Consider the following 24,507-nt stretch of genomic DNA (forward strand, 5'->3'; position numbering starts at 1 on the left):
TCATGATCTCCAGGTCCTGGGATCGAGCCCCATGGCGGGCTCCCTGCTCAGCAGGGAGTCCACTTCTCCTTCTTCCTCTTCCTCCTGCCTCTCCCCACTGCTGCTACTCTCTCTCTCTCTCTCTGTATCTGTCTGTCTCAAATGAATAAATAAAAAATACTTAAAAAAAAAAAAAAGAAAACTTTGTGAAAGTTTCAATATTATTCATGAATACAGCCATTTCCCTGGTTATATTACATTCTGTATTACCCAAACATCTGAAAGCATGATGTATGATGATGATGATAATATAAGAAACCTTTCTTTGACAACTGCAAGGTCATCCAGTCAATTCTCTTGTTATCTGAGAGAATAAACTCTCTGGAGGAAGATAAAAGAAGAAAGGAGGTGTTGGGTATGAAATATCATCATGAGGTCAAGTGGAGGAGTGCACACAAGGCGTCTAGGAGGTCACTGATGATGGTGCCAGAGAGGAGGGTGGGGTCAAAAGTAAGTTGAATGAGCTGGAACAAAACAAGCAGATTAGAAGTGGAAAGAGCAAATAGAAGACTTGGTTTTGGGTTTGTTTGTTTTTCTTTTTCTTCTTTTAAAAGACTAGAAAGGGTGTCACAAGTAATCTAGTCCAAGCCTTTCCTTTTGCAGCAAGGGGAAGGAAATTGAGGTACTTGAATATAACCTTCTTGCCTGCCCAGCACCATACATCTATCTGCTAGTAAATGGCCCGGTGGGGCCTTGAACTCCTCTGGCCCATGTTCAGTGATTTTTCTTCTGTACCACAATTTCTCTAGAAGAGAAAAATGTCTGCAAACAGTTCTAAAGAGAGACCTTTAAAGATTTTTTGAGAAGGAACTTCTTGTAAATGAAAACAGTTATTTCCAGGAGCATCTACTAATCACATGATCCCACATTTTATATGAGTGAGTGTGATGACTTGAGGAGTCCCTCGATTGTTTATCACCCAACTATTTGGAATCCTGGAAGAATTATTAACTCTGAAGGCTTGCTTTGCATTTGTTGGAAAAACAGATGCTACTTTCCATTTGTTTTCCTCATGCTATAACTCAAAGGCATTTTCAGAGGTCTTTTTTTTTTCATAGTTACAGTTAGGATCTTTTTGATGCCTCATACTGTTTTTTTCCAGAGTTATTTTCTGATATCCAGAATGGCATTTTTCATTGTGTATTCTAACATTCTTCGTGATAGTATGTTCTAGCAAGGTGCTTCTACCAAATGCAAGTTTATTTCTTCTGTTTTGGTTTCTGTTAGTATTGAAATGATCTTTCCTTTTCTGTTCTCCTATCATTATGATGGTCAGATAACTATGCCAGAGCCTGGCATTGATAGGTCTGTGATGGTTAAGGCAAGTTTGAAGGAGAACTTGTCTTAACCCATTTTTTCCCTTCCTCCTCCTAGTTTTCATTTTTAACCTAATGGCACGGCATCCTCTCTCTTTGCACATTCATACTCTTCTAAATTCATCCCCTTCTGTTGCAGGTATGATGAAGCCAGCAGGGCCTTTGGGGGCTCCTGCCCCTGGGGGGATGTTGCCTCAGGGCCCTTCACCTCCTGGACCCCATCAATTTGGCCAGAATGGAGCTCATGCCCAAGGGCATCCTTCCCAAAGGTGAGCTAGGTAGATTCCAACCCGCATTTATATATTCTACTACAGTTGTCTCACAAGTGCCTTCTAAACTTGAATGTTTATTGACTGAAAGTTTGACCTCTTGATACTGCCCACGCCCTTGAAAGGACTTGCTAGACAGACCTAGGGAACAAAACATTTAGAAGAGTTGGGAGGAATAAAGACAATACTAGTACATATTAAAAAAATATGTAAAAAATTACTTGTGTCAATACCACACATTTTAATTTTAGATTATATTCATCTTGTTTTAGAGTTCTGTATTAATCTCTGATTCCTTCTGATGTCTATGCCCTGTATGTCCCAATAAATTTTCAATCATCTGTCCTCTTGAATCCTTTGTAGAACTGAGCTCAGTGCCAGTAGGTGCTTAATAAATATTTTAAAAATTAAATCAGATTGTGGCCAGTGGTAAAAACTGGATTTGATGTGGAAGGTACACAGATGCCAATGAGGGATTTTTGAAAGGTAGGTCAATAGTAAAAACAGCACAGGAAATAAATCCTCTGTTTGTGTTTATAATAAATTAAGGAAGGGAGAAGTTGGAGGAAGGCCTGAAGAAGCCAGGGTATGAGATATATAAGATGTGTAGAGCTCTGTACCCCACTGGGGACTATTCCCTGGAAAGGGAGCCAACATCACACCTTCCCTGATGGAAGTCCCATAATTGATTGTCCAGTGAGCTGCTGCTATTGAGAATCCCAGTGCCAAAGCTGTTTGTAGTGTTTACTTTGGAATTTCTCCAAGGAGTACCTGGAGGCTTCATTTCCTAGGTTCCTTTTCCAGGCTTTTAGGCTGTAGGGTTGGGTGAGGGGAGGAGTAACCCCTCAGTGTGAATCTGGACCTGCTGCTGCTGAAGCCATTCAGTTATCCTTTCAAGGGGCCTGTGAATAGTCCCTGTTAGTGGGAAAACTCTCTGGTCTTTTAAATATCATCAAGTTAATGCTCTTACAGGACATTTGTGAAGTTGACACTTCCTGGCTCTTGTTTGTCAGGATAACATTTACCATTGACATGGTTGCTGTGAGATACAGAGTGAAGGAAACAGGATGAATGAGTCTTAAGTAATCTGGTTTACATGTGGTTGTGGTTTGAACAAGGAGCACAAAGTCAAAGGGCATGACTCGGGACCTGACCCTACGACCCCTACCTAGTCTCATTCACATGGTGGTGGGGCAAGGATTAGAGTAGAAAGACTGAGAACCAAGGTGCCTCTTCTGGCTCAAAAATTCGTCATGTGATGAAATTCCTGGGGCCTCTAGGCCTCCTCATTTTGCTCACTTGTAAAATGAGGAAATAGAACTCTCAGTCCAGAGCGTAGGGGAGAAGATCTGGAAAAGTTTATTGTTACGAACTGCCAAGCATTTTAGATTTTTTTTTTTTAAAGAAGAAATGCAAGAATTAAACAGCTGGTTTGAACTTAAGAAAGCTTTTGGTCACTGGTGTTAGCCTAGTTTGTGTTGATTTTTTTGCTTTTTTCCATTTGTTTCCTTTGAATTAGGTTCCTTAGAAATAAGTAAACTGTGGACTTTACCATCAGATAGACCTTGGCTGTGAGGTTGTGAGCTCAGCATGAAGTCTGGCACCGTGAAGAGTGTAGAGTCAGGATGGGTTTACTCCTCTTGGCTCAGGCAGCTGTTACTTCACTTCTGTGTTCCTTAGTTCCCTCATCACAATTTTAACCATAATGATGTGATTGTAAGGATTTTGATGGTTAATGCATGCCAAGAATCTTGCATAATGCATAATGCCCATGAAAGACTCAATATGTGTTAGCAGTTGTCAGTACCATTTTCAGGGCATATAGAAGGTCTACTCTCTAGCCTGTCCTTCCTACTGGTTCAGTCTAGCGACTCATATAACAGCTCAACCTAGAAATCTGCTTTTATTCTGATTCCCAGGAAAACCCTGACAGATTTTGCCCCATCTCCCCCATTATTCACTTGCTTCAACTTGAACTGTGAATTAAAGGTTGGAAATGGATTTAAAAATGACAATGTCAGGGAAAAGTCTAGTATTCATGCTCAGTGTCCACGGTTACCACGCTACTTTGCCCTCATGGCAAAGGGCACAGTGATTGTGTAGGTGAATCACACAATCTGATGACAAGGGGTTGTCAGAGAGCATAGGTGGCTCATGACATTTCTTTGATGATGATAGCACTTCATTGGTGCTGTTTATACTTAGAGAACCCATCAAAAAATCTCTTAATTTTTACAATATCTACACTGTCGAATGAAAACAAGATATAATTAAGAGTCATTATGTTGATTAAAATTTAAAAATTTATCATTTTCATTTTTAAATATTGCTCCTTCACAGGCAATGTTTTATAAAATTTAAAAATTATACCTAGTCATTTGTCTTTTTGATCTTGGCTAAGGCAGAATAAATGTCTTAAACTTGTAAATAGTACTAAAGTTATCTACAAGGTGTTATTGCTGGGTGGGATTAATCTAGTAAATAAAATCTATAACTGTAAGTTATATAAACTATCTATTTTGATCAAGAAATTATGGATTGGAGGGGAAGAGGGTGGGAAGAGGAGATTCATTTTCCCAAATTGAAGCTGATGGGGTGAAATCTGACTAAGAACTTGGTTGCAAAGAAAAAGAGTGAGCAAGATAAATAAGAGAAATAGTTGTTTTCTCTTTAATTTCTTTCTTTTTTTTTGGTGGAAAGCAGTGATGATGGGCAGAGGTTTTATTTTCTCTACTTCATGGACTGAGTATTTAAAATCCAGATTTTACTTCAGTCCAATCTTGACAAATTTGGTACCATATCTCCACATTCTAGCAATTTTCAGCATATAGCTCACTACTTGAGCAATTTGTTAAAAACTTAAAAATAAGAAATATTTGAGGTTGAGCAGGCCACAGACAACTGAGTCAACTCTCCAGAGGTTTAGGACTAAACTGAAGCTAAATTTTCATGTTTTATTAATCCTCTGGTAGTAATTCTTTATTGACTGTTGTTTATTATGGTGGATCTGCCCTTTTCTGACATTTAATGAAATAGTATATTAAAATATAGAATTGAATATTTTCTCTGCCCAGAAACATGTTAAGTGAAGGAATCAACATGAGAAATATTTAAATCATATGATTCTTAATTTTAACCATTATATTTATAGCACAGAAAGGATTCTATTCTATCTGCTCATTTTCTCATTTGGAAGCTGAGAGTTATGGAGATTAAGTGCTTGCCCGTAGTCACACACCAGGGTCTCCAGTTGAGACCCAGATTCATACCTAAACTCTGATACCTACATGCTGTGGAACCTTGGATTAACTAATTTAGTAAAGTAATGAAATTGAAAAATATTAAATCACTTTGCATGTTTAAAATGTTCTGTTAATCTCTTTTATCTAAATGAAAGTTTTTGTTACCCCTTTACTACTACTTTATTCTTAAATTAATAAAATTGCTTTTAAAATTCAAATCTGTTTAAGATTTGCAACATTTAACTTGGTTAGGAAAAAAAAAATTTAATTGTGAATTTCTAAAGCCTATCTCCCAGGACATATATTAAGCAATGAAGGATAAGTAGGCATTTATGGGTCAAAAAGTAATGGCCTAATGGTTGTGTATTCTCTCATTCTGTATTTTAAATAATTAACCTTTTGTTAGGTTTAAAAAAAAATATTGGAGGCTGCTTGTGTCATAACTTCCATTTGAAACATACTTCATCCTATTTGTAGTATGTAATAAATTATTCATACAATTTTATATTTTACAAGTATTAACATTTGTGAAATATCTGTAAACATGTTTTAGAGATTTTTTTTCTTAAACAATTGAATAATCTCTCCTCCCCCAGTTTAACTGCTGGTTCCAGTTTCTGCTTATTAGATCCAAACCCAGTAACAATACTCATGCTGCACCCACTAATATATTTTTATAGAGCATGTACATTCTGCCTGTGTGCGATTATTGCATGTATCTATCTCTTGTGACTTTTTAAAAAAGGCAGAAGTATCATTTCTTGAAAAAAGAGATGATGTTTTTATGAAACAATGAATTTACAAAACATATCATTGACAATTCTTGAAATCATTTCTAAGTGACCAACAATATTTTAAATGTGTCAATTAAGACTAAAGTTATATTTTGTCTTGCCTTTCTTATTCCTAGTGTCATTAATAAATTAGAGATATAAACAAAACTTCTATTGTGAAAAGTTAACTTTTATATTTTCTCTATTCAGTTTTGTTCCAAAAATTATTTAAATCAAAAGATGTTTAGTGTAACTGTTGGTCTTCTTTCAGTTTTTGACAGGAGAGGAAATCAACAGCTTTGCTAAGCAGTATTGTTTGGGTTAAAATGTTATTCATTCTAACTTTATAACCCTTTATAACCAAGTATCTGCTATAGGATAGCTTATACTTTTACATAGAAAAAGCATTTGATCATTCATCCATTTAACTCAAAGTGTGGGATATCATCATTCTGAAATATGCTTAAATACCATACAGCATAATGGTTTGAAGGTTAATTTTAAGTTTTGTTTACAGTAATCATTCAATTTAAGTTACATGGAGAAAAATGACAAGAGAAGATTAGTGTGATGTTTTGGAAAGTGTACTTGCTTAAGACCTGGGAAGAGGCTAGTCCTGGTTTTGTCACATATAAGTTGTGGGACTTCAAGCAAGCCACTGGCCTCTCTCAGGCTCTGCTCCTAGCCTCTCAGGTGGAGTGAAAGATGGAAGGCAGGAGCATGCGCCACCAGGGACATAGTTTCCAGTTTATGGAGAAATTGAATTTAGAGTATACCATTTTGGAAAATTTCATTTTTATTAGTAAGAAGTCACAATGTAACTTGAAGGGAAAGCTTTAACTTCATTCTGCAGATTAATTACAATAGGAACACTGTTTCTATTCTATTCTACGGCGGCCACTGTTTCATTCAAAATAAGGAAAAATAAATATACAGTAAGTTCAAGCTAAATTAAAGGTGTAAAGCATGATGAAATTTTTAGATGACAAAGAATGAATGATTTCAAAACTTTTTACTGAGTTGTTCACTTTCAAGTACTGTTTTGCAGGGCACTGAAATTATAGTGCAGGTGATGTTTTATTTTAAAAGCTGGGTAGGAAAAAGAATGATCATAAAGATACAATGACAAAGCATTTTATTTTTCTTGGTTCTGTTCTATTAATCATTAACCCTGGTATATATAAGGCTGTGGTGGACTCAGCTTCCCAACTTGATTTCCAAAGCTGGTTCTGTGTTTACATTAGGAATTTTTTGCTAAGTATCTTGACATGTTGAGCTTGTGAGCATAGTAATGAGATGATGCTACATGATTCATTTTGAACTCTCATTAATATTAAAGACTTAGGATAAAATATCAGTTATTTCCCTGGTGCCCACTAGATGGGCTTACTTAATTTAACAAGTTATTAACGTTTGTTGTATATCATTTGCATATGAAACTGTGATATTGTTTAACATCTCTTTTTCTCTCTTAGATTTACAGGTCCTCCACCTGTCAATAGTGCGGCATCCTCCTACGCACCATACTCACCAACTACACAATCATCTTATCCAAGTCCTGCGTCCACTTCATCCGTCACCCAACTGGGCAATCAGCTCAATGCTATGCACATTAACAGCTATGGTAACAGTTTCATTATTAGTGTTCACTGACCACCTATTTCATGAGTATTTTTATTGAAGGTGGTTTTTTCCATTTTTAAAATAGACATAACTCAAAAAAAAAAAAAAGTAGGCATAGCTCTGGCACATATTGAAGTGTTTTTTAGACATTTTAATATAAATCATCTGTATTATGTATGGCTGTAATTAATTTTTTTCCTGATTATGCTGCCATTTATTTCAAAATAATTGAAAGACCCTCAGCATACCTAACATTCAATATTAGAACTATAAAAAAATAAAAAAATGCTGACTTCACAAATCAGCATTAGAACAGTGAAATTATTTTGAGAAATGTGAGGATAGTTTTAACTTTCTGCTGTTTATAATGGGGACCTAAAATAAAAAATATAGTACTCATTGTTTCACAGTGTGCTTTGATTCTGTATTTACATCATGAAAAGAATGGAAGCTCAGATGTTTGAGGCAGAAGAGAGAATAATAGGAGAGAAAACAGTTACAGTACTGAGATTTGTATCAATAGAAATGCTGTATATTCTAAGGGCCAAAGGACTCTTCACTGTAATAGCAGTGAAGTCAGCCATTTAGCTTGAGGAGGAATGTTTCCATTACTTTAAGTAGTTTTTTGGAAGTATCTGTAAAAAAAAAAAACGAACCCTCTGACTATTTCCTGTCTTTTACTGATTTCAAGATGGGTAAGTCTCCAATGAAGCAAATTTCACATAATCAGAGATAGAAACAGTAGTCTGGTTTTACAACTATTTCCCATATGATTAGAAAGCATGTTAGTGGCCTGTCTCCCTTGTTATTTCTACCTAGTTCTGAGATCTATCTGATCAAGTTAAGCACAGGCCGGGGCGCCTGGGTGGCTCAGTCGTTAAGCGCCTGCCTTCGGCTCAGGTCATGATCCCAGCGTTCTGGGATCGAGCCCCGCATCGAGCCCCGCATCGAGCCCCGCATCGAGCCCCACATCGGGCTCCCCGCTCGGCGGGAAGCCTGCCTCTCCCCCCTCCACTCCCCCGGCTTGTGTTCCTCTCTCACTGTGTCTCTCTCTGTCAAAAAAATAAATAAAATCTTTAAAAAAAAAAAAAAGTTAAGCACAGGCCACAAAATAATTTATTGAAAGTGTAAGTTACCTGAATAATGCTTGTTACATAACATTTTCCTCTATATGGTTTTCCAGATTTTGTATCAGATACAATTTCTTTAACTAGTGACATGTATCATGTAAAGTTAATGCAACCTGAGTTAAAATTTATCCTATTAATTTTCTTTCTTTTTTTTTTAAAGATTTTTATTTATTTATTGAGCAAAAGAGAATGATAGCATGAGAAGGGGGAGAGTCAGAGGGAGAAGCAGACTCTCTGCTGAGTGGGAGCCCCATGCAGGACTCGATCTCAGGATTCCAGGATCATGACCTGAGCCAAAGGCAGTCGCTTAACCATCTGAGCCACCCAGGCGCCCTATCCTATTAATTTTCTCACCAAATTTATAAATATTGCTTTTACCCTTTAAAAATTCTCCAGTTTTGTAAAATGCCCCACATAGCATTTGTATAACTTTCTGAATGAAGGTTCATCTTGTGGTGCAAAAAAAAAAAAATGTAAGGAAGCCTTCTTTTTTATATCAGGAAAAGAAGTGTCCCTGTGTGTACTTTGTTGAGAAATGCAATGTTTAGTGGTCTGGTCTTCTTTCTCTCACAGGTTCGGGTATGGCTCCCCCTGGCCAGGGGCCTCCCGGCCCTCCATCAGCGCCTTCGTTCCAGGGTCTTCCTCGACCTCCGCAGCCATCCATTATGCAGCCTGGATCTCAGGTTCTCCCACCACCACCCACTGCACTAAACGGCCATGGTGCCTCGCCCTTGCCTCCATCAACACATAGGCAGGATGGGCTCCCTGGGCCTGCTCCTCTGAATGCCCAGTACCAGCCCCCGCCTCTTCCAGGACAGACGCTGGGCACTGGATATTCGCCACAGCAGGGTAAGGCAGGCCGGGCTCAGGGGAAGGTCTTGGGTTACCTAGGAAATCAGCTTTGTTCTATGTTACTAGGCATCTATCACTTACTCTTAAGGAAAGCTAGTTTTAGAATAGTGTGGCAAGTGCAAAGAAAAAAGGAATCAGATATTCACACTTAACTCTCTGCCTTATATAATAAGATGAAAAAATGCAGTATACTTGACTGAATATTGTCAGTGAGCCCTACATTTAGGACTTTGGGTTCTAATCATTTCTTTTTAAAATTTTTTTCCAAGCTGCCGACTATGGTCCCCAGATGGCAGGTGGGCAGCTCTCCTACCCAGGAGGCTTCCCTGGAGGTCCTGCACAGATGGCTGGTCCACCACAACTCCAGAAGAGGCTGGATCCTGACTCGATCCCCAGCCCAGTAAGTGTTCTCTCACTCCCATCGTCTCCCTCACAAAGGACCATTCTTCATTCACTATCTCAGAAACTCTTCAGTTTGTTAGCATTTATCCTGTCCTTCATTGTTGAAGCACAATACCCATCACATAGAGCCTTCCTTCTTTCTGTGTATGGGGGTAGGGAGGTTAGGTTATGGCATATTAGGGGTCTCCATGACAGAAAGCCTATGTAGATTTTCTTGGTATCACATAAACTTGGCAGTACTATTGATGTTTATATTAGCCTATATTAGCAGTATTTATTGATTGTTTGAAGTAAGTAGTAGTCAGAGGATATAAACATGCTAGTTTAAATAAATAAAGGATGCTTTTCAATAAGGGTAGGATACCCACTGAAAGTGAAAGCACAGAGTATTTTACATTTTGCCCATTAACAAAATTGTTTCATGTAAAATTAGAGCTATAACTTAATTCTTCTTCATTCAAGTGATTTTCTTTGGAAAAATGCTCTTTAGTAATGGTATCAGTCAGCTCTTATTCGGTTATTCTGCATAATGCACAATTCCCAATTTGCTTACAACCATGAAGATTTATCTATCACTTAGATTACATGTAGGCTATAGCAGATGCAGTTTGGCTTTAGGTGCTGCTGTATGTGCCCTTATCATTCCAGAAGCCAGTGTGAAAGGGCATCCTGTATTTGGGAATGTTGTTATCATGAGAAAGGGAGAAAAGAGAACTGGCCAAAAGGTGCAATAGCTCTTAAAGTTTTCACTCAGATGTGGTACATGTCACAACCACTCACATGCCCTCAGCCAAAGCAAGTCATGACAGAGCCCTGGGTCAATCAGGCAGGGATATATACTTCTGCTTCAGAAGAAGCTGCAAGTCCGTAGCAATGAGCAGAGAGAGGTAGTCCTTTTGGAATAATAATGAAATTGATACAGTTAACATAGGTCTTTGAAGTGGTTCTATTACCATGAGTAGAAAAAGTTAGAGATAGCCCAAAGAGCTACTATATTAGCTAACTTGCTTGTACATCTGGGGTCAGCTGGAGGTTTGGCTGGAGCCTGAACGGTCTAGGATGATATATTAATTCTCTGTGGCTGCTGTGCCAAATTACCACAAACTGGGTGACTTAAGATAGTAGGAGTTTATTCTGCAATGTTTCGGGAGGCCAGAAGTCTGAAATCAATGTGTTGGCAGGGCTGTGCTCCGTTGAAAGGCTCTATAGGAGAATCCATTCCTTGTCTTCTCCATCTTTGTGGGGCTAGTCCAACATTCTTAAGGTAGTTGCTTATTTCAGAGATGGTTTATAAAGGATAAAGGATATAAATTAATTATGCAAAACTTCTTTATATATTCGAGAATACTTATCATCCTGATTTCCCACCTCACTTGTGTTATTTGCTTTTCCTTCACTGTTCCCACCTACCATGGGTACAGGTTGATCTGAGGCTGAGAAGGTAGAAAGACCAAAGTAGAGGATCAGATACACCGTGAACAAAAGAATAATAAATTCTTCCCTCGGGCTCTGACTCCTCTTGGGACCAACGTGGCCTGATTGGAGGAGAGAGGCACTCCTTGGCTTGTGGCTACATGACTCTACTCTCTGCCTGGGTCATCACATCGCCTCTTCCTCTTCTCTGTGTCTTCTCCTCTGGGCATCCATCTCAAAACTCCTTCTGCCTCTCTATTATGATGTTACACATGATTCCATTCAGGGCCCACCCAGATAATCCAGGCTGAGTGCCTTTCAAGACTTTTAATTTAATCAGTTCTCTTACTGTGTAAGGTAATAGTCACAGATTGCAAGGATTAGAACATGGATATATCTTTGGTGTGGAGGGCGGAGGGGGGGGATACCACCAAGCCACTACAGATGGTGTCATTCATGTGTCTGGTATTTGGTACCTGCCTGTTAGCTGGGACTGATTGGGCCTTGTCACCAGGCAGGCTAGCCTGGGTTTGTTCACTTGGCTGTGGTAGATATCTAAGAGGGAAAGTAGGAATCTGCAAGGCCTCTTGAGCTGTGGCTTGGAACTAGAACATTGCCACTTCTGTGACATTCTCTCAGTCAGATCAAGTCACAAGATCTCCCCAAAGTCCAGGAGTAGAAAGATAAGCCTCTGTCTCTTGATGGGAGGAACTGCAAAGTCCTTGAAAAAGGCACAGAGAGGGTAGAGGATTTTGGTTATTTTTGTGATCTACCCAGTTATTCTATATTTATTTGAATATAGATTTGAAGGTTTCTCATCAAGTGTCCTATAACATGTTAGAAATTAAGTTTTAGTAACTCTTAGTGCCTTTATTGATAGTTATATTACCAGCCATTACTTTTATGGCTTAATATTATTTCATTATTCTAGTTAAAGGAATATAATATTTTTACATTGAATTCATCATTTTCACTTCTTGTTTCTTTGCTTCTCTATAACATCTGCAGACCCTCTGGATCATTCTACTTCATTCTCTGAAGTTTTTAGCTCCAGGTTCACCATTAATCTCTCCAGTACTATTTTTGTCACAATTATTGGAAATTTTACTATTCACTTTTAGAAATTTTCATTTCCCTGGCCTTTTAGGTTTTTTTTTTTTAAGATTTTATTTATTTGAGAGAGAGAGAGCACAAGCAGAGTGAGTGGCAGGCAGAGGGAGAAGCAGCCTTCCCACTGAGCAGGGAGCCCCATGTGGGACTCGATCCCAGGACCCTGGGATCATGACCTGAGCCGTCTGAGCCTCCCAGGCACCCCTGGCCTTTTAGTTCTTGATCTTCTTTGCTCTCAATGTTCTTTTCATCCATTCCACCTCAGTTATCCATAGTCTTACCATAGATCGTGTCATTACCAATTATAGGACACTTCAGAATCTCAGTTGAAAGCATCTCATTTTCCAGCCACAGCCTCCTATCTTTTTAGCTCATTCCTTTTAGGACTTAAACTTGAATAATGATTCACCCACCAGGACTTATAACTTAACACTTTTATCTCTTACATTGCCTTCATCTTCTCACTTCTCTTACGCAGCTTAGGTTATTTGATCCATGATAATAAATCTGTCCCTTACATCCTCTACTCTCAATTCCTTTGCCCCCTCCCTCCACTGAATTCACCTAGAAAAATCCCATTTGTTGTTAAACCAACTCTCCACCTGCTCCATGCCTGTACCCCAGATGCCACCTGTGACTTGATTTTATTTTATGATTCCATAATACTCTGTTCATAGCAGACAAGTGTAAAAGTAACTCTAGTGGCAGATCTTCTGAAGGAAAAAGAAATCTATATGTTTTGAGGTAGCTTTGGCATTATCAAGAGTCACTGTCATCACATCAAAATCCTGTATGTACCAAGTCATAGTCAAAATCTCTATTGAGATTTCTGTGTATTGTTAAATCTCCAAGCCTGTTTTTGAGAACATTTGTTTGGGGTAAATTTTAAAAACTTAAAACCTATAATATATTTTTAAAAATTACTAGAAGTGTTTTAATATTTCTTTTTTTTTTTTTTTTTTAAGATTTTATTTATTTATTTGAGACAGAGAGCATGAGAGGGAGGAGGGTCAGAGGGAGAAGCAGACTCCCTGCCGAGCAGGGAGCCCGATGCGGGACTTGATCCAGGGACTCCAGGATCATGACCTGAGCCGAAGGCAGTCGCTTAACCAACTGAGCCACCCAGGCGCCCTGTTTTAATATTTCTTACTCCCTTTATAGTATTCCAGCCAAGATGTGAATTAGTTTAGAAATATAATTACCACATACAACATTGTTTCTTTGGAGGCTCTGCTTTGTAAGTTGCAAACAACTAATTTAAAAATAAATTTTTAGTAAATATAGTCTATTTGAAGACTAGAAACTTGTTCAGTATGTAGATTATTATGGCTTTTAATGTGGTTTCATATTTGACACTTCATTGGTTGAAATGATTAAATGTTGATTATATAAAAAGTTCTCCAATTTTGAAGGAACCAGATTAACCTTAGGGTAAAAATATAGGATATAATAGTAGTGTTTCCATTTTTCTGTTTGCTTCTTGTCTCTGTCCATGGTAGCTTTTGGTTTCATCTGTATCTTACAGTATTTATATTTGGAACATATTCTGTATCTTTAATAAGAATTCAAATCCTATGAAATTAGAAAAACAGAAATGTGTGGATTTAAAGGCAGGTTAAATCTCTCTCTGATATGCCATAAAAGCAATGATATCAGTGCCCACTAGGCCTGGATTGGATGAGATGGGAAGGCAAAATGGAGAAGGTAACATTTCAGAGTTTGGGGGAAGATAATTTTCATATTAATAATTTCTTCAGGAATGTAAAAAAGTACATATCCTCCAAAGCTATGTGGTGTATTCTGGACACTTGCTCATTTCTCTCTCTCTTGTTTTTTTTTTTTTCTCTTTTTACTTTCTTCTTCTTCTTCTTTTTTTTTTTTTTACCCCCTTGTCTCTTGTCTCTTTTATTTGATGACAAAAGAAGTGAGAGCAGGGAAAAGATAAAGAGGAAGAGGAAGATAATAGGATGCCTTCTTGTTTTCTTCTTAACTCCGTACTACTAGATTTTGCTTATTTTTTTCATCCCTAGACAACTACAACAGAAAGATAAATTTTTATCTTTATATTATTCACTAATAAATATTTTAGTAGAGAAATATAAAGTATTTCCAAATTAGATGACAAAACTTAGGGACTTTTTCCCTTCTGATTTCTATACAATAGGCAACTTCCACGTGGGAACACTGTATTGTTTATTTTTTTACTGTCTCACGGAGCAGGGGTGAGGTGGAAAAACTTGTAAGGCAAATTGAAGCTCAAGAGAGATTTAAAGAGAAAAGTTAAGGTGTTTTAGGTTATACTGTAAATCATTTCTTCTGAATTTAATGATTTTTAGCTTTGTATATTTTCCGTTAAGTATAAAAGGTATTTTCTTTAAAAGCTATTTTCAATTTCTTTTTCTACCAGAATCTTTTTTTTTTTTTTATTTAATGCTTATCTATGGTCCTAATAAACAAACTGAATAAAAATGAAGTTCTCTGAAGGGTCAGACTATTACAGAACAGAATTTAGCAACTGCTGCTCTAAAATTGTGAAAGTTTTAAAAGTAGGCCCTCCGCCTGGGTGGCTCAGTCGTTAAGCGTCTGCCTTCGGCTCAGGTCATGATTCCAGGGTCCTGGGATCGAGTCCCACATCGGGCTCCCTGCTCATTGGGGAGCCTGCTTCTCGCTCTCCCACTCCCCCTGCTTGTGTTCCTGCTCTCGCTATCTCTCTCTCTGTCAAAAAAAAAATAAAATAAAATAAAAAAATAAAAGTAGGCCCTCAGTGAGAATTTGGCCTGAAATGAACTAAAAGGATTTAGAAAATGCCTATTTGTGTGTGTGTGAATAATGAAAGGGAGGGAGAGAAAGAGATGTTTGGAAGAGTCTTAACTTACTTTAACTTGTTCTTGATATCTTATATCAGATTCAGGTGATCGAGAATGACAGAGCCACCAGAGGAGGACAAGTTTATGCCACCAATACCAGAGGCCAGGTCCCTCCCCTGGTCACTACAGATTGTGTGATACAAGACCAAGGTATTTCTTGTCAATAATATTTTTCATTGAAGTTTTAAAAGTTTTCACCACTTTTTAAAAACAAATACACTGACACCCTTCAGTAATGCTATCATTGACAGAGAACCTCTTGATAGGTGATAATGGGGACTAATTTGCCATCGATCACTCAAGCACTGTGAATGTATTATCAACTGAATTCTATTTTCTGCTTGTAGAAGTCTAAGAGAGTGGTGAGATAGAGTTCAATATACTAGTTTAAGAAAATTATTTTAGTTTATAGGGTTAAATTAGTACATGTCCTACTTTGATTTAATTTATTTACTACATCAGGAACCTGGCCAAGATAGCATGAGTAGAGCAGTAGGGGATTGAACACTTGAGAAATCAGCATACTTGGTTCTAGCCCCAATGATATATATATATTTTTTTTCAGCAGTGTCTTTAATGTGTGGGTTCTGTTTTTCCAATTTTGAACTGGGATGAGGAAAGGCTGAGCTCTATTTCTACTAGCTATCCTATGTGTGCTGCCATTTTAATATACTGTCCTTGCGCAGGTTTGCTCTTTCCAGGAATATATAATTATTCTATTCCTTATGGCAAGTTAAATCACAGCCTGATGAAATCATTATTATTTATTTCCTGAACTTTTTTATCATCCTACACTGAAACTCTGTACCCGTTAAACAATAACTCCCTATTCCTCCACTCCCCAAAGCCTCTGTATCCTGTATTCTATTTTCTGTCTCTTGCCTATTCTAGGTACCTTGTGTAAGTGGAATCATACAATATTTGTCTTTTTGTGTCTGGCTTATTTCACTTGGCATAATATTTTCAAGGTTCATCCATGGTATAGAATGTATCAGGATTTCATTCTTTTTTAAGGCTGAATTATACACACACACACACACACACACATTGTGTTTATGCATTCATCTGTTGAAGGACATTTTCCTATTAGTAGCCTTAGCAGCCAGGTGGTTGCTGTGAACATTGGTGTACGTGTATTTGTTTGAGTCCCTGCTTTCAGTTCTTTTGGGTATATCCCTAGAAGTGGGATTACTGGATCAGAGGGCAGATGTAAGGAAAGAGTACAAGGAAGGCTCAGGAAGAGAAGGAAGGACCAGTGAGGTGGCAAGGCCCAGATCATCATCATTTCTCCTGCAGTCCAGCCCTTGGCAGGGAGAGAGAGCTGCCTGCCATGGAGCCCCCCTCAAATTGGCCCAGTCACACCCATTGGCTGTGAAGCCCCTTTGTCTGGCCTGGCTAATCAGCTGATACTTACTAATGAATGTTTTAGGATGTAGCCCAAATCTCAGACATGTGCAGAAATTCACAGAACATAAGTAGAACATGGAGGCCAAAGGAACCTTGGCCTTCATTTGCTCAGCTCTCCCACTTTACAGATGTGAGGGCCCTAAGGCCCAAGGAGCTTAAATGACTTGCCCAAAACTACAAGTAGTTAGGAGTGGCTCCAATAAAGAAAAATACCTACTTAAAAAAATACTGTTTTCTTTGCCTACAAAAATTACATATATTGTTTCTTTGGCTATAGGATCTAATTTAAGACCCAACTCGTCCCTTGATTTTGTACTTCTTCCTATCCTACAAGACCCTGTTCAAGCACCACATACTTTGTGTAGTCACCTCTGACCAGCGTGGCTAACTCATTACCTCCCTGGGCTACTTCTTAATGAACTTGCTCCTCTGTGGTACTTACCATGCCATTTTACAGTTACCTGTTTTTATTATCACTCTCTCCTACAAGACTTTGAAGCCAGAGGCTTCACTTGTCTCTGTCCCTAAGCCTCTAGCAGGAGCTTAGCTTCATAAATGTTTGTCAAATGACTAATTTATTGAATGTTTTCCAGTCAGATTATCCCATAATGCTCTTTATTAAGCATCGCCAAGAGTTTTGAATCTTGATTACTGAGATTGTTAAATTATCTACTGTAGCCATATCTTTCATGCCCCACTTTTGCATACCTATTTATAAAAACAAATTCTCAGTGCCTTTTTTTTTTTTTAAAGATTGTATTTATTTGAGAGAGAGAGAGTGAGCACGAGTGGGGGGAGGGAGAGGGACAAGCGATTCCACACTGAGCGTGGAGCCCAACTTGGGGCTTGATCTCAGGACCTGAGCTGAAATCAAGAGTCAGACGCTTTAAGCAATTGAGCCACCAGGTGCCCCAAATGAATTCTCAATGGCTTTTTAAAAATTCTATCTTTGTGTGCATTATCTTCCTGAAACTAAAGTTTGTTTAGTCACTTTTATGAGCTCATTCATATGCATATTTCACTGTCAAGAACTAAAAACCCTTTAAAGAATAAATACTCAATTTCAATATATTGTTAGTAATTTTGGCTGGTAAAAATTGAGTACAATGAAAAATTAAAATACTCTTTAAAATATTCAAAAATTCTTATTTCACAGTCTGTGTAAAATTCTTATTTCATAGTCTTGTGTGATGTAATGAGGAAGATCTTGTCTAAGTTTTTTTGTCTAAGTTATGTGAAATGTTTAACAATAATAGGGGGTCCAAGCATATTTACATTTATTACTTAATATTTCTTTTTCTTTTATTTCTACTGCCAAAACTCTTGTTTTATCCTATGTTAGTATTTACCTGGACTCTAACAGTAATGACCAGTCTACCTGTGTCTAATGTTTTCCTGCTCCCAGAAGCTGTCTGGGTAGTTTAGTTTTTTCAAGTATTTATGTGATTATATTGCCCTTGCTTAAAAAAAAAAAAAAAAAAGTCCCATCATTGCCCATGGGCAAAAGGATTGATGTTAACTACCCATCCTTCATAACCTGGACCAAATTTACCTGGGATATAGTAAAGAATTATGATAGGTTCTAATACCACTTCTATCATTTACTAATTCCTTAACCTTTGGCAAGTCACTTAACCTCCTGATATCTCAATTTTCTTCTCTGTAAAATGGGGTCCTAAGGGTATCAATCTCATAAGGCAGTTGTGAGACTAAAATGAAAACACATGTAATGGTCTTAGAATGATACCTAATACACTGGCAATTACTGTCATAATTATGAATCCAGTTTTGGGCTTTGCTACAGAGGCTGTGAGAGACTGTGGCAGAAACATGGTACCAACAACTGGATTCAGCCTGCAGTCATGTTAATTTGTCGTGCACAATATTTTGTTTTGTTTCTACTTGGAGTAGTTGCCATTATGTAGAATTGGAATATCTTATGTAAAAATCCAGATTTCTAGCTGGTCCTAAAAAGTAAAATCTGGCAATAATAGGTTAAAGCTGAACAGAAGAAACCCAGCTTTCTTAGGTCCAACTTCCCACTCATTCCGGGCCCACTGGTGCAACAGAATCCCGCCAGAGATAGGCTCCCAGCCAGGCTGCACTTCCCGCCCTGTAAACTCAGCCCTGTACTTCCCCTCGTCCTTTCACTTTTCTACTCTCCTTAGTAACTGTTTCACATTCCTTCCTGAAACCTGCAATACCTCCTCTCCCAACCTTTTTTTTTTTTTTTAAAGATTTTATTTATTTATTTGACAGAGAGAGAGATAGCGAGAGCAGGAACACAAGCAGGGGGGGTGGGAGAGGGAGAGGGAGAAGCAGGCTTCCCGCCGAGCAGGGAGCCCGATGCGGGGCTCGATCCCAGGACCCCGGGATCATGACCTGAGCAGAAGGCAGACACTTAACCAACTGAGCCACCCAGGCGCCCTCCTAACCTTTCTTTTAGCTGCTCATATGTCCTCCTTTCTGAGAAGATTGAGCAGTCAGAAGAGAGCTTCCTCGGATTGTTGCCATCATATCAGCCCTGCCCTAATGTGCACCTGTGCTCTGCCTTTCTGCTTTTGGCCATAAATGAATGCTCTGTGCTCCAGTCGGAAGCTAGCCCCTCCTGTGCACTAGTGTAGTATGTTGCTACAGTAAGTCTCCCCTCTTTCTCGTGTGTCATCAGTATCTCTTTTTACACTCTCCTGTCTTAAACAGTAAAAATGTTTTTTTGACCTATTTTCCTCACCAGCTACCCTTCTTTTCTTTGCTCCCCTATGCAACAAAACTTGAAAGGATTATTGCCAATTCCTGTCCTTACTCACTGTAGGCAGGCTTCCCACCCCAGGCCCTATTCTGCCAAAACTCTGTCTTCGGGTCTCTAGCAACCTCCATGTTGTTAAATCCAGCGTGTTTTTTTTTTTTTTTTAAAAGCTTTTATCTAAAGTCCAATTAGTTAACAATACACTGTTATATTAGTTTCAGGTATACAATGTAGTGATTCAACACTTCCATACAATACCCAGTGCTCATCACAACAAGTGTGCTCCTTAATCCCCAACACCTATTTCACCCATCCTCCCCGCTACCTCCCCTCTGGTAACCATCAGTTTGTTCTCTGTAGTTAAAAGTCTGTTTCTTGGTTTGCCTCTCTCTCTTTTTTTCCCTTTGCTCATTTGTTTTGTTTCTTAAATCCCACATTTGACTGAAATCATACGGTGTTTGTCTTTGACTGATTAACTTATTTTGCTTAGCATAATGCTCTCTCGCTCCATCCATGTCATTGCAGATGGCACATAAATCCATTGGTCTTGCTGATCCAGCAGTACCACCTGGCACAGATGATCATGCTTTTCCTTGATGTACTTTCCTCACCTCCAGGACACCAGATGCTCCTTGTTTTTATCCTTCTTAGTCCTTTAACTGGTTTCTCCTTTTCCCCTGACTTCTTTATGTTAGAGGGCCAGGGCTTAGTTCTTGGTCATCCTCTCTGGCTACAATTATTTCATTGGTGGTTTCAAGGTAGTTCATGGCTTTAGTTCTTTATAGAAAACTCCCAAATGTGTAACTTCAACCCAGTGCCCAGACTCACATATCTAGTTGTTTACTCAGTTTCACTGTTGGATTGCTTAATAGAGTTCCCAAAGTGGACATGTCCAAAGCCAGATTCCTGATCTCTGCCCACATTCCCATTAACACACCCTTCCCTTCCTGCAGCTTTTCTCTTGTCAATTGGTGGCAACCTCGTGCTTCTGGTCCCTCAGGCCAAAAACTTTGGAGCCATTCTCAATCTTCTCTTCCTTTCCCACCTCCCATCTTCACACCTCGTGTATCACTCCCATCAACAATCCATGTACTTCCAAAATACGTCCAGAATATGGCCACTTGTCAATAACTCTACTCAGGCTGGTTCCTGCCACCACCATTTCTCCTCTGGCTCCTGCATAACCTTTGTTACTTCTCTGAAGTCCTCACCAGCTGCTGTGCCCAGTATGTGCTCCATTCCAGCCACACAGGCCTCCTGTGACTCCTCCACCAGGCCAGACATGCCCTGCCCCTAGGCACCTGCCTGAGTCAATGCCTTGCTTCCTGGGAGTCTGCTCAAATGTTACCTTTTAAATAAGGCCTACTCTGTAACGGTTTAAAGTTGCAGTCTGCCTCCCACTACCCCTTTACCAGATAGGCTTTTTCATAGCATTTACATCTTCTAATGACCCATGTAATTTACTCATTTATTGGGTTTAATAGTTATAGTCTGTATCTTCTGTCAGAACATAAACTCTACAAGAAAGCAATTAGGACAGTGTCTTAGTAAACGTTCAGTAAATACAAATATAAACATAGATTGTAGCATTGCATAATACTACTCTTTTAGAAATCATGAAGTTATACAAATAAGGCAATGTGTTACCTAGAATTATAAATATTTAAATATTATAGGGCAGATTTTTTTTTCTCAGCAAATTTTAAGTGTGTTCCTTTGAACATTTCAGGCAATGCTAGTCCTCGATACATTCGTTGCACAACATATTGTTTCCCATGCACGTCAGATATGGCCAAGCAAGCTCAGATTCCATTAGCTGCTGTCATCAAACCCTTTGCCACAATTCCTTCAAATGAGGTAAGAATGATAAAAATAGCAATTCAAGGGGTGCCTGGCTGGTTCAGTTGGTGGAACATGTGACTTGATCTCGGGGTTGTGAGTTCGAGCCCCACATTGGGTGTAGAGATTACTTAAAATCTTAAAAAAAAGTAGCAACTCAATAATTTAGTAATCCCAAAATTATTCTTTCATCATTATTTTCTTATACATTATTCTGTATTATAAACAGAAAGCTGGAGAATATTTATATAATGCAGAAACATACAATCATTCAATTCACTAGGAAGACCAAAATCTGACAAGCTATGTTTTTTGACAACCTGTATAGCAAACACTGAAGGACAGGGTCACTTTTGGGTCTGCTGTAACAATGTGCATATTCAGGATATATAGAATGTCATGTAGTGGCAAATACTAAGACTTCTCATGTGACCTTTATGCCTACTTATTGGCCCCAACATCTAGGTGAAGGAAGCTAACAGAGCCTAAGGTCCGTGGTCTTACTATAGCTGCTTCAATAGTCATGGGGCCAAGGTGCTCATGAACTCTTAAAGTCAGTATGATTCATTTGGAAAAAAGATAAGAAGTGGTATTTATTTAAAATTTCTGATATTGGGATGGTATTAGTGGATGTTGGGATTGAGACATCCCCCCCAACAAGGCTGCCATTCCTTCTTTTCATGCCCTGAATGGTGGATACACACATACAGAGACACAAGGTACTATAGAGCTAGTCAAATAGGTGAGGAAAAGCTTTAATTCTGGCTGGAGCTTTGACCATAATCCCATTGCAGTAGTCTAGTAAGCTATACTGAACCCTGGATTCCTTTTGCTCTACCCAGATTCTCTTCCCAATTTAAACCTCAGCTTGGCTGTAATGACTCTTTGAGGTTGGCTGATCTAACGAACACCTAACAGCACCTGAGCAAAAGGCAGAGCGTCTGCACAAGAGAACATATTTGTCCCATTTCGTGGCTGGCCATGCCAGCTGATATGGGCGGTAGAGTGGCCTGGGGAAGCGGACGAAGGCTTTGCTTTACATCACCTCGGTGAAGGAGGAAACAGAAGAGAGACAGTGTGCATGTGGACAGTGGCTTTCATACCCTTTGAGATGTCCACTCATTCTCCTTATAGTGGGGCAGAATGCTGCCTTCTCTTTGTGGGCAGAGTGAACTGGGGTAGAGTGGGGCATAGAAGAGGCTGTTTCTAGAAGCCAGTCTTATATGCAGTATGGTCTCATAGTTGTAAGTCAAGAAGGACATTCAGTATTTACTTATTTTAAGTATGGTCTCTTATATGATGGTCCCAGAAATTTAATATTAATGTCCATAAAATCCTCTTTAGAATCACTATGCTTAATAAGGATAAGGTAGACCAATGTGTAAGGACAGAGAGACCCATGCTGAATATAATGTGTATGTGTGTTTTAAATAATAGCTAGAAGTAAGTTTTCGCTATTTTTCAACACTTTATTATGAAAATTTTCAAGCATACAGAAAATTTAAAAGAATTTTATGGTGAACACCTAGATTCTACCATTAACATTTAACTATCCTTGTTTTTATCACCTATTGATTTATCTGTCCATCAATCCATCCTTTTTTTATGCATTTCAAAGTAAATTGCGGACATTAATTAGTACACTGCCCACTAAATACTCCAGCATGCATATCATTAATGAGAGTTCAAAATTTTCTTACAAATTATTTTTCCTTTTGAGGCAAAATTGATTTACAATAAAATGCATGTATCTTAAGTAACCACTCACTGAATTTTGACAAATGGATACACCTGAGCAACCCTAACCTCTCTCAAGATGAAAAACATTACTGTCATCCTTAGAAGTATTTCATCCTCTTTCTGTCAACCTCCCACCCCTTCTAACAACCTTCTTTCCCTGGCAACCATTGTTCTGATTTTTTTTTTTCCCACCATAGATTTGTTTTGCTTATTGTAGGTCCTCATAAAAATAGACTTCCAGAGTATGCACTCTTCTGTGTAAGGTTTCTGTCATCAGCATAATGTTTTAGAGTGCCATCAACATGCCATTGCATGTATTAGTAGTTTGCTCCTTTTTTATTGCTGAATGGTATTTGATTGTATGGACATACTAGTTTGTTTATCTAGTCTTTTACTGATGGATATCTGGGCTCTTTCCAGTTTTTGGTTCTTGTGAATAAAGCTTCCATAAATAGTCTTGTACAAGTCTTTCTGTGGACATATATTCATTTCTCTTGGATTAATATCTGTGAGTAGTTTGCTGGCTCACAAAGTACATGTTTCTTTTTAGTTTTGTAAGAAACTGCCAGACCGTTTTCTTAAGTGGTTGTACCACTTTATAGTCCTTCTAACATTGTATTAGAGTGCCATTGCTCATTATCTTCTCTGTTTGGTGTCTTTTTTTTTTTTTTTTTTAATTTTATTTATTTATTTGAGAGAGCATGCATGAGCAGTGGGAAGTGCAGAGGGAGAAGCTGAGCAGGCAGCCTGGGACTCCTGAGACTCTGGGATCATGACCTGAGCCAAAGGCAGATGCTTAACCAACTGAGCCATCCAGGCACCCCTAATTTTAGACGTTCTGATGGCTCTGGAGTAGTATCCATGAGCTGTGTTTTTATTTCAATTTTTATATTTTGAACAAAATTTAAACAAGTATCAGTGAATAACATCACACTCACATACATACCACCCATCATTAACAAATGATAACATATTGTCATATTTGCTTAAAAAATTTTTTATGAGAATTAAAAAACTTCATAGCTACATATGATATTTCCTTTATCAGGCCATTCCTTCCCCGCCCCCACCCCCCCTTTTAGGGGCAGACACTGTAATGAATTTGGTATGCATCCTCCCTATATGCGACTTTATATATTGACTTCATGCTCATGAATCCATAGTAATATGTAGTAATGTTCTGCTTTTTAATGACTCAATTAATTTTAAACAAGTAAAATATAAACTTAGATGCAAGGGGTATAGAATGAAAAAAAGACCCATCCTACCCTTCTACCCTCCCCCTTACAATCTTTTTTTTTTTTTAAAGATTTATTTATTTGTTAGCACGAGAGAGCACAAGCAGGGGGAGCGGCAGGCAGAGGGACAAGCAGGCTCCTTTGCCTAGCAAGGAGCCCAATGTGGGACTCGATCCCAGGACCCTGGGATCATGACCTGAGCCGAAGGCACACGCTTAACCGACCGAGCTACCCAGGCGTCCCCCGCTTACAGACAATCTTTACCTATTCTTTGTGGTTCCTTCTAGAAATGAAAAATGCATATACCAGCATATAAGTATACATCCTTTAAAAAAATAAATATATAAATGATAGTATAGCATACACACTATTCTGCACCTTTCTTTTTCCAGTTAACATGTCTGGCACTCCTGCCATGTCACTACCTACAGAGCTGCCTTATTCTTTCCAACAGCTGTGTGGCATGATATATGAGTAAGACAAGCACTATTGTTACTGTAT

General features: G+C 38.5%; 1 protein-coding gene and 1 long non-coding RNA gene across 2 annotated transcripts in view; both read left to right on the forward strand.

Annotated features, from left to right (window-relative positions):
- LOC115943400 (uncharacterized) overlaps positions 1-24,507 on the forward strand; it is a 438,133-nt gene that overhangs the window by 277,734 nt on the left and 135,892 nt on the right. The window lies entirely within an intron of this gene.
- The window catches only part of SEC24D (SEC24 homolog D, COPII component), a 96,532-nt gene that overhangs the window by 9,806 nt on the left and 62,219 nt on the right, over positions 1-24,507 (forward strand). The window contains exons 3-8 of the mRNA XM_081812869.1: positions 1,495-1,624; positions 7,115-7,263; positions 8,966-9,241; positions 9,514-9,644; positions 15,075-15,186; positions 20,919-21,046. Coding sequence (XP_081668995.1) covers positions 1,495-1,624; positions 7,115-7,263; positions 8,966-9,241; positions 9,514-9,644; positions 15,075-15,186; positions 20,919-21,046 — 926 coding nt within the window. The remainder of the gene's footprint in view (positions 1-1,494; positions 1,625-7,114; positions 7,264-8,965; positions 9,242-9,513; positions 9,645-15,074; positions 15,187-20,918; positions 21,047-24,507) is intronic.

The sequence above is a fragment of the Leptonychotes weddellii genome, chromosome 2 (assembly GCF_054177405.1).
Source record: "Leptonychotes weddellii isolate Sample4059 chromosome 2, ASM5417740v2, whole genome shotgun sequence".
In the NCBI taxonomy this organism is placed as follows: domain Eukaryota; kingdom Metazoa; phylum Chordata; class Mammalia; order Carnivora; family Phocidae; genus Leptonychotes; species Leptonychotes weddellii.